This window comes from Bufo bufo, chromosome 1 (genome assembly GCF_905171765.1).
Source record: "Bufo bufo chromosome 1, aBufBuf1.1, whole genome shotgun sequence".
Lineage (NCBI taxonomy): Eukaryota > Metazoa > Chordata > Amphibia > Anura > Bufonidae > Bufo > Bufo bufo.
Window position 1 is genome coordinate 393,199,902 of NC_053389.1, and position 15,044 is coordinate 393,214,945.

The 15,044-nt window shown below is 44.3% G+C and overlaps 1 protein-coding gene across 3 annotated transcripts in view; it reads left to right on the forward strand.

Moving 5' to 3' along the window:
- Positions 1 to 15,044, forward strand: part of SEPTIN8 (septin 8) — a 132,451-nt gene that overhangs the window by 34,980 nt on the left and 82,427 nt on the right. For all 3 annotated transcript variants that reach the window (XM_040405735.1, XM_040405727.1, XM_040405744.1), the window contains exon 2: positions 3,253 to 3,367. In XM_040405735.1, the coding sequence (XP_040261669.1) occupies positions 3,253 to 3,367 (115 nt within the window). The remainder of the gene's footprint in view (positions 1 to 3,252; positions 3,368 to 15,044) is intronic.

Below are 15,044 nucleotides of genomic sequence, written 5' to 3' on the forward strand. Positions count from 1 at the left end.
ACGGAATCCCACGGAAGCATTACGGAGTGCTTCCGTGGGGTTTCGTTCCGCAAAAAGATAGGACATGTTCTATCTTTTTGCGGAACAGGTGGATCGCTGACCCATTAAAGTGAATGGGTCCGCGATCCGCTGCGGCTTCCCAACAATCGGTGTTTGGTGCATTACGGGCCGCACACGTTCGTGTGCAGGAGGCCTAAGTGAATGGTGGTGACGGATCGTGTGTTTGTTTGTTTGTTTTTTAACATTTATTTTATTTTTTTGTGTTTTTAGGATCCTCGAAAACCGGGTCAGTCGCCCATTGACTTTCAATATACACTAACCTAAAGAATTATTAGGAACACCATACTAATACGGTGTTGGACCCCGTTTTGCCTTCAGAACTGCCTTAATTCTACGTGGCATTGATTCAACAAGGTGCTGATAGCATTCTTTAGAAATGTTGGCCCATATTGATAGGATAGCATCTTGCAGTTGATGGAGATTTGAGGGATGCACATCCAGGGCACGAAGCTCCCGTTCCACCACATCCCAAAGATGCTCTATTGGGTTGAGATCTGGTGACTGTGGGGGCCATTTTAGTACAGTGAACTCATTGTCATGTTCAAGAAACCAATTTGAAATGATTCGAGCTTTGTGACATGGTGCATTATCCTGCTGGAAGTAGCCATCATAGGATGGGTACATGGTGGTCATGAAGGGATGGACATGGTCAGAAACAATGCTCAGGTAGCCCGTGGCATTTAAACAATGCCCAATTGGCACTAAGGGGCCTAAAGTGTGCCCAGAAAACATCCCCACACCATTACACCACCACCACCAGCCTGCACAGTGGTAACAAGGCATGATGGATACATGTTCTCATTCTGTTTACGCCAAATTCGGACTCTACCATTTGAATGCCTCAACAGAAATCGAGACTCATCAGACCACGCAACATTTTTCCAGTCTTCAACAGTCCAATTTTGGTGAGCTTGTGCAAATTGTAGCCTCTTTTTTCTATTTGTAGTGGAGATGAGTGGTACCCGGTGGTGTCTTCTGCTGTTGTAGCCCATCCGCCTCAAGGTTGTGCGTGTTGTGGCTTCACAAATTCTTTGCTGCATACCTCGGTTGTAACGAGTGGTTATTTCAGTCAACGTTTCTCTTTTATCAGCTTGAATCAGTCGGCCCATTCTCCTCTGACCTCTAGCATCCACAAGGCATTTTTGCCCACAGGACTGCCACATACTGGATGTTTTTCCCTTTTCACACCATTCTTTGTAAACCCTAGAAATGGTTGTGCGTGAAAATCCCAGTAACTGAGCAGATTGTGAAATACTCAGACCGGCCCGTCTGGCACCAACAACCATGCCGCTCTCAAAATTGCTTAAATCACCTTTCTTTCCCATTCTGACATTCAGTTTGGAGTTCAGGAGATTGTCTTGACCAGGACCACACCCCTAAATGCATTGAAGCAACTGCCATGTGATTGGTTGACTAGATAATTGCATTAATGAGAAATAGAACAGGTGCTCCTAATAATTCTTTAGGTGAGTGTATTTAGTGACAAATCTGGTTTGTTCCATTTCGATTTCACACAACTGCATCGGAACGGAAGCATACTGAACTGTTTTAAGATCCTCTGCCAGATCTCAAAACCTGAAACCAAAAAGCATTGGTGAAAGTAGCCTAAATGATGCAGGAAATAAATACCTTGGTCCATAAAGTGATATTCTCATTTGGGACATTTATGGTATATTGCTAGGATATGGCATCAATGTCAGATAGTTGCAGGTCCCACCTCTGGGACCATTCCTATCTCAGAACAGGGAACCCAAAGTGAAGGAGCGTTGGTGCAGCTTGCTCTCCATTCGCCACTATGGGACTTAGGCCCTATTCAGACTATCCTATGGCCTCCATGCCTGTGTTGCGGACCCCAAATAGTGGGACTGCATAACACGGTCACCAGCCGTGTGAATCCCGTGCGACCGTGTGGACCTGTTGACTTAAATGGGTCCGCGGTCCACAGCTTAGGCCTAGTGCACACTTCAGTGATTGCAAGTCAAAACCAGATGCAGGTCAAAAACACAGAACAAGTTCAGATCTTTCCATTGTACATTATCTCTGTGTAGGTTCCATTTCTGGTTTTGGCAGATAATCCCTGAAGGAAATCATTGGCCAAATCTCTAAAGTATGAACTAGGCCTTACTTTAGAATCCACTCCTGATATGGAAGACAGCATTAAAACTGTATGTGTGATTCCAGCCTGTTATTCACGAAAATATGGTTGAGCTGCAGTATCTGAAAGCCCAGAGGTAAAAATGAGGAGTCTGATAAATTCGGGGATCTGCCGCATTTCTTATGATTGTGGAGGTCCCCACTATTGGACCTTGATGGCATAGCTCTACACTTGTGTTCCTCAGGTCCCACCTACCGGTCATGTTGTCAGGATTTCCTTAGTAATGAGTAGGTGATATAATTAATGTCAGTGCTCCATGACCGACAGGTTGGCGCTGAGGAATGGAGTTGGGGAACTTTGCTCTACACAACCTCTTTAGGGGATAAAATAAATCTTAGTGAATGGCTAGATTAGCTGTTGAACTGTGAATATAAGAGTATCTTAAAACTTAAAGACCTTCATACACATTACAATATTATCACCAGAATCCATCGTTTTTGCCTGATATATTTAATATGTATGGGGTGGAGGTGCCAGCTCTCCCGCAACAGGTTGTCAGGAGAGAGAAGAATCAGGCACGTTGTACATTGCCGCTCAATTCTTTTAAAGGTGTATGGGCACCTTAAAGGGGTTGTCCAGAGTTCTATTATTGGCCATCAATTTTAGATAGGCAGGGGTCCAATACCCCCACCGATCAGCTCATACATTGTAGCTCCGACGCCTGAACTACCATTGTGAGGTGGACGGAACTGGTAACTGCAGTTAAATTCCCATTCACTTCAGTGTTTGATACTGTGTGTGTATTAAATATATATTTAACCCTGGCAATTGATTTCATAAGTCTTCAGATGTGTTTTAAAAATGGGTTTTTAATAGTTTTCTACGTTCTGAACTCTGTGCGGTTAACATCCCTGTCAAGATCAGATTCCTGCTGTTGTCCATTTCCTTATTAATAGACTGGAATGCAGCTAAATAGGATCCAAAGGACGGCGTGTAGATTTATATTTTTTTGATCCCAGTAAATGGTAGCCAATTTTCCTTTTGTGAGAACTCCTGGAAATATTCCTGGCCGTTAACTGGTCTCTCCTTTCTGACAGAATGAAGAAAAACGCAGCCTCTCGCTGGGCGGCCATGTGGGTTTTGACAGCCTTCCAGATCAGCTTGTTAGTAAATCGGTTACTCAAGGCTTCTGCTTCAACATCCTATGTGTAGGTAAGTCACACCGTAATATCTATCTCTGCTCCGTTGTTATTGCAGCACATCTGGTAGTCCGGTATTTAGGCCCTCATACACATTAGTGTATTGTCCGCCTCATCCATTGAGAACAGTGGGTTTGTTTGACACTTTATTTGTATAGGGAGCTCCTGATTTTCCCCAACATTAGATGCTGGGGGATCTGAATGTTTCTGCCCCATCCTTGTGTTCTGCCATTAGAAGTGTCTGGCAGCGGCTTCTGCCCCATAACATATGCAGGGACGGTTGGCTGAGCTGTATGTGAATGAGGGAGTTTTGGGGACGTCAGGAGAAAAAGCTGTCATCTGAACAATTGTTCGCCTGACGGCTGTTGCATGTGTATGGCTGCCTTTAGGGTCTGGTATAATGTTGCATTAGGAATTTGTGCTTCATTTTTTTTACCTCAGAATTAGGACTTGATCCAAAAGGATTGTCTCTTTTTTGGCAAAACTAAAGGTGTTGTCTCATTAAAACAAAACCTTTCTGAAAGGTGGCCAGCACAACACGATCAGGAGTCTGACCCCCTGCAATAAGTCTGTTTCATTCAGATGAATGGCTGACTTTGTGATGCACGGACAGGCTGCATTTGCCAGAGTGGAAGCTGGTGCCATTAATAATGTTGTTCTTCATTGACCTGCAAGGCTATTTCTATATTCAAAACCAAGCCCAGCTGTAGGTTGTAAGCTCTCGCAGGCAGGGTCCTCTCCCCCTCTGTACCAGTCTGTTACAAAGTTCATGCCCATTATATTTGTGGTGTTATGTATGTGTAAAATATCTTAGATGTACAGCGCCATGGAATTAATGATGTGTTCAAATAAATAAAAGTTTTGATGCAGGCAGACAGGGAAAAATGAGTTAAAATCTACCGTTTTGTCTCTTCAGCTCCTTTGCAAACCTCTATGGGGGTCATTTATTAAGCTGAAATACGCCTGTATATTAGGCATATTCCAGGTGCAGATTGCGGCACAACAGCTAGTTGCGCCGCAATCTGCCACCTTTTCCCACTCATGCCAGGTCTAAATAAGTGGGTGTGCGGGGAAGGGCCAGCAGGCCCGTCTCATTTGCCATTTTCTATGGCTGTTTCAGGTGTAGAAAAAAGTCAATGTAAGAAGGAAGCCGACTTGCATTTAAAACTGGCGGAGGATCTGCCAAAGTTATGAAGAGGCGTGCGCCAATTTAGGGGTTTAAGACTGGCGTCTAAACGCTGGTCTTAATAAATGTGCCCCTATATCTCTGTGGTTACAGACTGCAGCAATTTCTGTACAGACTGTTTCGGCAGCCCTAATTTTATTGGCTAACCTACTGAATGTGAACTCAGTCAAGACTATTTGTAATGTTTTCTCATTTTTCATTTTAAATTAACTGGGACAATTTAAGGGAGACATGAGCCTACAATATACCACAATAGTCGACCATGAACAGAAGATAAAATGATGCTTTTCTGACTTAAAGGGAACCTGTCACCAGGATTTTGTGTATAGAGCTGGGGACATGGGCTGCTAGATGGCCGCTAGCACATCTGCAATACTCAGTCCCCATAGCTCTCTGCGCTTTTATTGTGTTAAAATAAACTTTTTGATCAATATGCAAATGAACCTGATATGTGTCCGGAGATGAGTCCAGCGGAAAGGAGCCCAGCACCGCCCCGCGTCCTCCGAATCTCCTCCTTGCTGGCTGACGTCACAGAGCTGGAGCACCGAAATCTCGCGATGCGCGACCTAGCGCATGCGCAGTATCGGCATCATGTTCATTCCCTGTGCTGGCATCAGCACAGGGAACGAACTACGCATGCGCTAGCTCGCGCATCGCGAGATTTCGGCGCTCCAACTCTGTGACGTCAACCAGCAAGGAGGAGATTCGGAGGACGCGGGGCGGTGCCGGGCTCCTTTCCGCTGGACTCATCTCCGGACATATATCAGGTTCATTTGCATATTGATCAAAACAGTTTTTTAACACAATAAAAGCGCAGAGAGCTATCGGGACTGGGTATTGCAGATGTGCTAGCGGCCATCTAGCAGCCCATGTCCCCAGCTCTATACACAAAATCCTGGTGACAGGTTTCCTTTAAGGTACCTTTTACATGAGGCAATGATCGGTACGATTGAGCGACAAGTGAGTTGTTTCTTGGTCTCGTAAACGTTTCATCAATGACCCTTTAGATGCACCAATTATCATTCTCAAAATTGTAATTTCAATCGCATATTACATTGTAAAGCAGACTATTGAGTTTACTTGCTTAACCACCTCCGGACCGCCTAACGCAGGATCGCGTTCCGGAGGTGGCAGCGCTGCGCACAGTCACGCATATACGCGTCATCTCGCGAGACGCGAGATTTCCTGTGAACGCGCGCACACAGGCGCGCGCGCTCACAGGAACGGAAGGTAAGAGAGTTGATCTCCAGCCTGCCAGCGGCGATCGTTCGCTGGCAGGCTGGAGATGTGTTTTTTTTAACCCCTAACAGGTATATTAGACGCTGTTTTGATAACAGCGTCTAATATACCTGCTACCTGGTCCTCTGGTGGTCCCATTTGTTTGGATCGACCACCAGAGGACACAGGTAGCTCAGTAAAGTAGCACCAAGCACCACTACACTACACTACACCCCCCCCCCCATCACTTATTAACCCCTTATTAGCCCCTGATCACCCCTAATCACCCCTGATCACCCCATATAGACTCCCTGATCACCCCCCTGTCATTGATTACCCCCCTGTCATTGATCAACCCCCTGTAAAGCTCCATTCAGACGTCCGCATGATTTTTACGGATCCACTGATAGATGGATCGGATCCGCAAAACGCATCCGGACGTCTGAATGAAGCCTTACAGGGGCATGATCAATGACTGTGGTGATCACCCCATATAGACTCCCTGATCACCCCCCTGTCATTGATTACCCCCCTGTCATTGATTACCCCCCTGTAAAGCTCCATTCAGATGTCCGCATGATTTTTACGGATGCACTGATACATGGATCGGATCCGCAAAACGCATCCGGTCGTCTGAATGAAGCCTTACAGGGGCATGATCAATGACTGTGGTGATCACCCCCCTGTCATTGATCACCCCCCTGTAAAGCTCCATTCAGATGTCCGCATGATTTTTACGGATGCACTGATAGATGGATCGGATCCGCAAAACGCATCCGGACGTCTGAATGAAGCCTTACAGGGGCATGATCAATGACTGTGGTGATCACCCCATATAGACTCCCTGATCACCCCCCTGTCATTGATTACCCCCCTGTCATTGATTACCCCCCTGTAAAGCTCCATTCAGATGTCCGCATGATTTTTACGGATGCACTGATAGATGGATCGGATCCGCAAAACGCATCCGGACGTCTGAATGAAGCCTTACAGGGGCATGATCAATGACTGTGGTTATCACCCCATATAGACTCCCTGATCACCCCCCTGTAAAGCTCCATTCAGATGTCCGCATGATTTTTACGGATGCACTGATACATGGATCGGATCCGCAAAACGCATCCGGTCGTCTGAATGAAGCCTTACAGGGGCATGATCAATGACTGTGGTGATCACCCCCCTGTCATTGATTACCCCCCTGTAAAGCTCCATTCAGATGTCCGCATGATTTTTACGGATGCACTGATAGATGGATCCGATCCGCAAAACGCATCCGGACGTCTGAATGAAGCCTTACAGGGGCATGATCAATGACTGTGGTGATCACCCCATATAGACTCCCTGATCACCCCCCTGTCATTGATCACCCCCCTGTCATTGATTACCCCCCTGTAAAGCTCCATTCAGATGTCCGCATGATTTTTACGGATGCACTGATAGATGGATCGGATCCGCAAAACGCATCCGGACGTCTGAATGAAGCCTTACAGGGGCATGATCAATGACTGTGGTGATCACCCCATATAGACTCCCTGATCACCCCCCTGTCATTGATCACCCCCCTGTCATTGATTACCCCCCTGTAAAGCTCCATTCAGATGTCCGCATGATTTTTACGGATGCACTGATAGATGGATCGGATCCGCAAAACGCATCCGGACGTCTGAATGAAGCCTTACACGGGCGTGATCAATGACTGTGGTTATCACCCCATATAGACTCCCTGATCACCCCCCTGTCATTGATCACCCCCCTGTCATTGATCACCCCCCCTGTCATTGATCACCCCCCCTGTCATTGATCACCCCTCTGTAAGGCTCCATTCAGATATTTTTTTGGCCCAAGTTAGCAGAATTTTTTTTTTTTTTTTCTTACAAAGTCTCATATTCCACTAACTTGTGTCAAAAAATAAAATCTCACATGAACTCACCATACCCCTCACGGAATCCAAATGCGTAAAATTTTTTAGACATTTATATTCCAGACTTCTTCTCACGCTTTAGGGCCCCTAGAATGCCAGGGCAGTATAAATACCCCACATGTGACCCCATTTCGGAAAGAAGACACCCCCAGGTATTCCGTGAGGGGCATATTGAGTCCATGAAAGATTGAAATTTTTGTCCCAAGTTAGCGGAACGGGAGACTTTGTGAGAAAAAAATTAAAAATATCAATTTCCGCTAACTTGTGCCAAAAAAAAAAAATTTCTATGAACTCGCCATGCCCCTCATTGAATACCTTGGGGTGTCTTCTTTCCAACATGGGGTCACATGTGGGGTATTTATACTGCCCTGGCATTCTAGGGGCCCCAAAGCGTGAGAAGAAGTCTGGTATCCAAATGTCTAAAAATGCCCTCCTAAAAGGAATTTGGGCACCTTTGCGCATCTAGGCTGCAAAAAAGTGTCACACATCTGGTATCGCCGTACTCAGGAGAAGTTGGGGAATGTGTTTTGGGGTGTCATTTTACATATACCCATGCTGGGTGAGAGAAATATCTTGGTCAAATGCCAACTTTGTATAAAAAAATGGGAAAAGTTGTCTTTTGCCAAGATATTTCTCTCACCCAGCATGGGTATATGTAAAATGACACCCCAAAACACATTCCCCAACTTCTCCTGAATACGGCGATACCACATGTGTGACACTTTTTTGCAGCCTAGGTGGGCAAAGGGGCCCATATTCCAAAGAGCACCTTTAGGATTTCACAGGTCATTTACCTACTTACCACACATTAGGGCCCCTGGAAAATGCCAGGGCAGTATAACTACCCCACAAGTGACCCCATTTTGGAAAGAAGACACCCCAAGGTATTCCGTGAGGGGCATGGCGAGTTCCTAGAATTTTTTATTTTTTGTCACAAGTTAGTGGAAAATGCTTATTTTTTTTTTTTTTTTTTTTTTCATACAAAGTCTCATATTCCACTAACTTGTGACAAAAAATAAAAACTTCCATGAACTCACTTTGCCCATCAGCGAATACCTTGGGGTCTCTTCTTTCCAAAATGGGGTCACTTGTGGGGTAGTTATACTGCCCTGGCATTCTAGGGGCCCAAATGTGTGGTAAGGAGTTTGAAATCAAATTCTGTAAAAAATGACCTGTGAAATCCGAAAGGTGCTCTTTTGAATATGGGCCCCTTTGCCCACCTCGGCTGCAAAAAAGTGTCACACATCTGGTATCTCCGTAATCGGGAGAAGTTGGGGAATGTGTTTTGGGGTGTCATTTTACATATACCCATGCTGGGTAAGAGAAATATCTTGGCAAAAGACAACTTTTCCCATTTTTTTATACAAAGTTGGCATTTGACCAAGATATTTATCTCACCCAGCATGGGTATATGTAAAAAGACACCCCAAAACACATTCCTCAACTTCTCCTGAATACAGAGATACCAGATGTGTGACACTTTTTTGCAGCCTAGGTGGGCAAAGGGGCCCACATTCCAAAGAGCACCTTTCGGATTTCACAGGTCATTTACCTACTTACCACACATTTGGGCCCCTAGAATGCCAGGGCAGTATAACTACCCCACAAGTGACCCCATTTTGGAAAGAAGAGACCCCAAGGTATTCGCTGATGGGCATAGTGAGTTCATGGAAGTTTTTATTTTTTGTCACAAGTTTGTGGAATATGAGACTTTGTATGAAAAAAAAAAAAAAAAAAAAAAATCATCATTTTCCACTAACTTGTGACAAAAAATAAAAAATTCTAGGAACTCGCCATGCCCCTCACGGAATACCTTGGGGTGTCTTCTTTCCAAAATGGGGTCACTTGTGGGGTAGTTATACTGCCCTGGTATTCTAGGGGCCCAAATGTGTGGTAAGGAGTTTGAAATCAAATTCAGGAAAAAATGAGGAGTGAAATCCGAAAGGTGCTCTTTGGAATATGGGCCCCTTTGCCCACCTAGGCTGCAAAAAAGTGTCACACATCTGGTATCCCCGTACTCAGGAGAAGTTGAGGAATGTGTTTTGGGGTGTCTTTTTACATATACCCATGCTGGGTGAGATAAATATCTTGGTCAAATGACAACTTTGTATAAAAAAATGGGAAAAGTTGTCTTTTGCCAAGATATTTCTCTCACCCAGCATGGGTATATATAAAATGACACCCCAAAACACATTCCCCACCTTCTCCTGAGTACGGAGATACCAGATGTGTGACACTTTTTTGCAGCCTAGGTGGGCAAAGGGGCCCATATTCCAAAGAGCACCTTTCGGATTTCACAGGTCATTTTTTACAGAATTTGATTTCAAACTCCTTACCACACATTTGGGCCCCTAGAATGCCAGGGCAGTATAACTACCCCACAAGTGACCCCATTTTGGAAAGAAGAGACCCCAAGGTATTCGCTGATGGGCATAGTGAGTTCATAGAAGTTTTTATTTTTTGTCACAAGTTAGTGGAATATGAGACTTTGTAAGGAAAAAAAAAAAAAAAAAAAAAATCATCATTTTCCGCTAACTTGTGACAAAAAATAAAAAGTTCTATGAACTCACTATGCCCATCAGCGAATACCTTAGGGTGTGTACTTTCAGAAATGGGGTCATTTGTGGGGTGTTTGTACTGTCTGGGCATTGTAGAACCTCAGGAAACATGACAGGTGCTCAGAAAGTCAGAGCTGCTTCAAAAAGCGGAAATTCACATTTTTGTACCATAGTTTGTAAACGCTATAACTTTTACCCAAACCATTTTTTTTTTACCCAAACATTTTTTTTTTATCAAAGACATGTAGAACTATAAATTTAGAGCAAAATTTCTATATGGATGTCGTTTTTTTTGCAAAATTTTACAACTGAAAGTGAAAAATGTCATTTTTTTGCAAAAAAAACGTTAAATTTCGATTAATAACAAAAAAAGTAAAAATGTCAGCAGCAATGAAATACCACCAAATGAAAGCTCTATTAGTGAGAAGAAAAGGAGGTAAAATTCATTTGGGTGGTAAGTTGCATGACCGAGCAATAAACGGTGAAAGTAGTGTAGGTCAGAAGTGTAAAAAGTGGCCTGGTCTTTCAGGGTGTTTAAGCACTGGGGGCTGAGGTGGTTAAACATACCCATGGTATAATCATCTGTAATCATGTGTGCAGTGAACGATTCCTGTTTTCACATATGAAACGGTTAACGTCCAACGAGGATTTTTGTGCTCACACAAATGGAGGGCCCCCCGTACATTATGGAGGGGGACGCATGGCCATACTGGCATTTGCCTGATGGCTGTCTGCCCTTGGTTTTGCCTGCCCGGTAACAGGGTGGTTATTCTGGGAGGCAGTTTTGGAGGGAAAAGCTCTTGTGGGATCACTGGGCAGAGGAATATTTCTGCCTGGTGAGTGTCCGGCAATTGGCCGGGATATTGGCCTATGGTGTCCCAGGGTTTCGGGGAAGGTTAGCGGAGCCCTGGAGACTACTTTTGATTGGTGTGGAGGGATGTTTAGGGGGCTATAAGTGTCCGTGCTCCGCAGGCTGGGCTTGCCTTTGATCTGAACCTGCCTGTGGAGCCGGATTCTTTGTGCCCCTCCCGCCCGCCCATATTTATGGTAAGTATTGGGGCCTTGGCCTGAGGTGGAGTGAAGTAAGGATAGTCATCCCGTGATGGGATGGACTCTGATATATATAGATATTTATGGTATTGGAGTCTGAGTTTATGACTAGGCTCTTAAACGTTTCAGTTAAAGTTGTATTTGGTATTGGTTTATTAAATCAGGCCTTGGCCGTTTACCTCCACTCTCTAGTCAGTGTATATTTTGTTATTAGAAGGTATGCTTGTATTATAGTGTTACAGGTTGGGCATAATATGCCATGTATTGCCATGATCAAGCCAAGAAAACAAAAATCTACCGGTTGTCATTCCATTGTTCATTGCTTTTACACCGCTTGATAAGCTTGCATTTTCACTGGATGTAACGATAATTTACACGATAATCGGCTCATGTAAAGGTACCTTTTGTTTTTGGCGGATGTCTGACAAAAATTGAAGGTCACAAATGTCCCACCTAGAGTTTTTTGAAGCCTTCAGAATTGGTCAATACAGTTGACTTTTATCTGATGTCTTGTGTATCTTGGGGATTCTTGGCCTGTGTTTATACTTCTTTTTTTTTTTTTTTTTTTTTTGACCCTATCAGATTGGCAGTGTACTGGAAATCCTAAAAGGTGGACCTTGTACTATTTACACAAGATCTCTGTAGAAGATATGGAATGCAGATTAGCAAATCCAACCTGTATATTTGTTTGTGCACAGAGATGGGAATCTCCTTGTCAGCAGAACAAAGGCATTTTCTGAGATGTCAGACATGTTGGTAAATGCCTGATTGCTAAGTAGATGTCAGGTCATTGGAGTAACTTACATTTGGAATTACTGTATGTGTCATTCCTACATTAAGATGTATGGCTGTTTGACATGTGTGTTGAATATTTTTTTATTAGACTTTGAGCAACTTGACTAAAATCTTCTTAATGGCTTCCAAGAAATTTTGTAGGTTTTATCACTTCAGACGTGATTGATTTAAACATGACTAGATCTCTAAGCCTGGGGAGTATATTGTTTTATGTGTGATTGGTAAAGGCTCAGATGTCAGTGCCCATAGTATAGTATGGCCAACCATTCGCTTAGTGTGGTCTAGGGTTGAGCAATATACCAGTGTTAGTGATTATACCCCAGTATTAAGAAACAGTGATATCGCTGTTTCCTAAAAAAACACAGTATTTTGTGATGTCATAGGAGCGGTCACATGTGCGCTGACCTCCTCTTCTAAATAAGCATCCGTCCGCCCCGGCATCATGCATACCAGTACAAATACTTCCTGCAGTGGCCACCCCTGGCTCCTCCTCGCTCCCATATTCAAGTCTCTGCCCTTTGACGTCGGAATCGGATAACGGCCGAGGGCACTGAGCACACAAGCTACTCAAGGTGGGAAAAGTCTCTCCAACTCCCACACACAGTTCGCCTGACTCCTGGTCTGCGAGTGTCCAAGGCGGAGGAAGAGGAGCGAGAGACCCTAAAAGGTAGATTAGAATAGAACCGGGCAGCCCGAGTGTCTTAAATAAAGGTGTTATGTATGTATGTATGTCTGTCTGTCTGTCTTCTGCGGCCCTAGGTGGCCTGGTCTTGGCTTCCTGCAAGCTGCACTGCACATTGAAATAGCAGGCATTAGGGAATGAGTCAACATGAGTCCCCCATACGTGAGCAAGAAGAAGACATTACTGTATGATGGCCAGAAGACATTATTATACTGAGGGGTAGTGGGGGCTTCAAAAATTGTCCATAGAGTATAATGTCTCCTTGTGGCTGCCCCATAGAGTATAATGTCTCCTTGTGGCTGCCCCATACAGTATAATGTCTCCTTGTGGCTGCCCCATAGAGTATAATGTCTCCTTGTGGCTGCCCCATAGAGTATAATGTCTCCTTGTGGCTGCCCCATACAGTATAATGTCTCCTTGTGGCTGCCCCATAGAGTATAATGTCTCCTTGTGGCCCACTACCCCATACAGTATAATGTCTCCTTGTGGCCCACAGTGTTTTTTCCTTTTAAATGGGTATTTATTGCGATATATAGATAGATATATAGATAAATTTCTTAATATCGTTATCGTGGAGAAAAAATTGATATTGCCTAACCCTAGTGTGGTCTATACAGTAGGGCAGATATTGTTATCCAGCCACAGTAGCATTCATAGAGCGGTGCTGCCCTCAGCTATACACTATAATGATCTCGTCCATGATTCTGTTCTACACCCTTCCTCTAATAGGAAGTTACATGAAAGCAGCCCATCCACTTCCTCTTCCTTTGTAGAGCCTCTTAGTCAGAGATCAGCACTGAAGAGCCATTCTGACAGAAGCCATATATGACCATCCATTTGGCAAACGGGTATCTCTCTCCATCCCAACCTCTATGCACAAGAACTCAACTTGGCTAAGTGGCTTGAACTTCAACAGCCTGATCCTTCTCTTCAACAACTGCCACTGAGTAAAAAGTTGGGAGGGCCCTCTACATTTTACCAGTGAGGGGCCAATGTGTATGGCCAACTCAGGAGAGGCATGAATAATCCAAATGTGAATGGCTTGAGTCAAAAACATTGCTATTCTGCAGGGCACATTTTAGGTCTTTGGCATCTCTGTAAATGGTTTAGGTTTCTGCTCAGGCTTTTAAGTGTAGTACAACTTTGTATTTTTCCATCACTTCTTAATCCCAGAACATCACATGTATTCAACTATTGACTGCGGACTACTGCAATATCAAACCATTGCATAAGCTATAGTGGACAAGATAACCCATAAGCATCTTTTGCCTACTGGAAACTCTTACCCAGGTCAGACTGATGCTTTTCAATGAAGAGGCATTTGTCTAAAGTGGCCTTTAGACGAAATGCATTTATCATGTCTATGTAGATGCACCAAATTTATCACACAGTATGATCCACTGTGTGTTCCAAGCCGTGTAAGGCTACTTTCACACATGCGTTCGGATGTCCGCTCGTGAGCTCCGTTTGAAGGGGCTCACAAGCGGCCCCGAACGCAGCCGTCCAGCCCTAATGCATTCTCAGTGGACGCGGATCCGCTGAGAATGCATCAGTCTGCCAGCGTTCAGCCTTCGCTCCGCTCAGCGAGCGGACACCTGAACGCTGCTTGCAGCGTTCGGGTGTCCGCCTGGCCGTGCGGAGGCAAGCGGATCCGTCCAGACTTACAATGTAAGTCAATGGGGACGGATCCGTTTGAAGATGACACCATATGGCTCAATCTTCAAACGGATCCGCCCCCATTGACTTTCAATGTAAAGTCTGGACGGATCCGTTCAGGCTACTTTCAAACTTAGAAATTTTTCTAAGTAATAATGCAGACGGATCCGTTCTGAACGGATGCGAACGTCTGCATTATAGGAGCGGATCCGTCTGATGAAACATCAGACGGACCCGCTCCGAACGCTAGTGTGAAAGTAGCCTAAGGGTAGTCCACATGTGTATTTTAGTATTCCAGTACTCTGTTCTGGTAGAGGACCAGAGTACCGGAATTGCCGTATAATGCATAGTCAGATCCCTATTCACTATAATGGTATTTGTCAGATTTCCAACAAGAGTACAGACTTTCTGTTGGAAAGAAAACCTTGCATGCAGAGTACCAGAATGCTAAAACCCAGATATGGACATTATGTATTAAAGGGGTTGTAATATAATTGTATCCTAATATCCTATATGTACTAATATAATTGTATCCTGACCAGCAGCTATCGCTGTTTATATCCCTTTCCCCAAATGCCTCCAAATACTAAAACTGTCTTAGGGTACTTTCACACTAGCGTTATT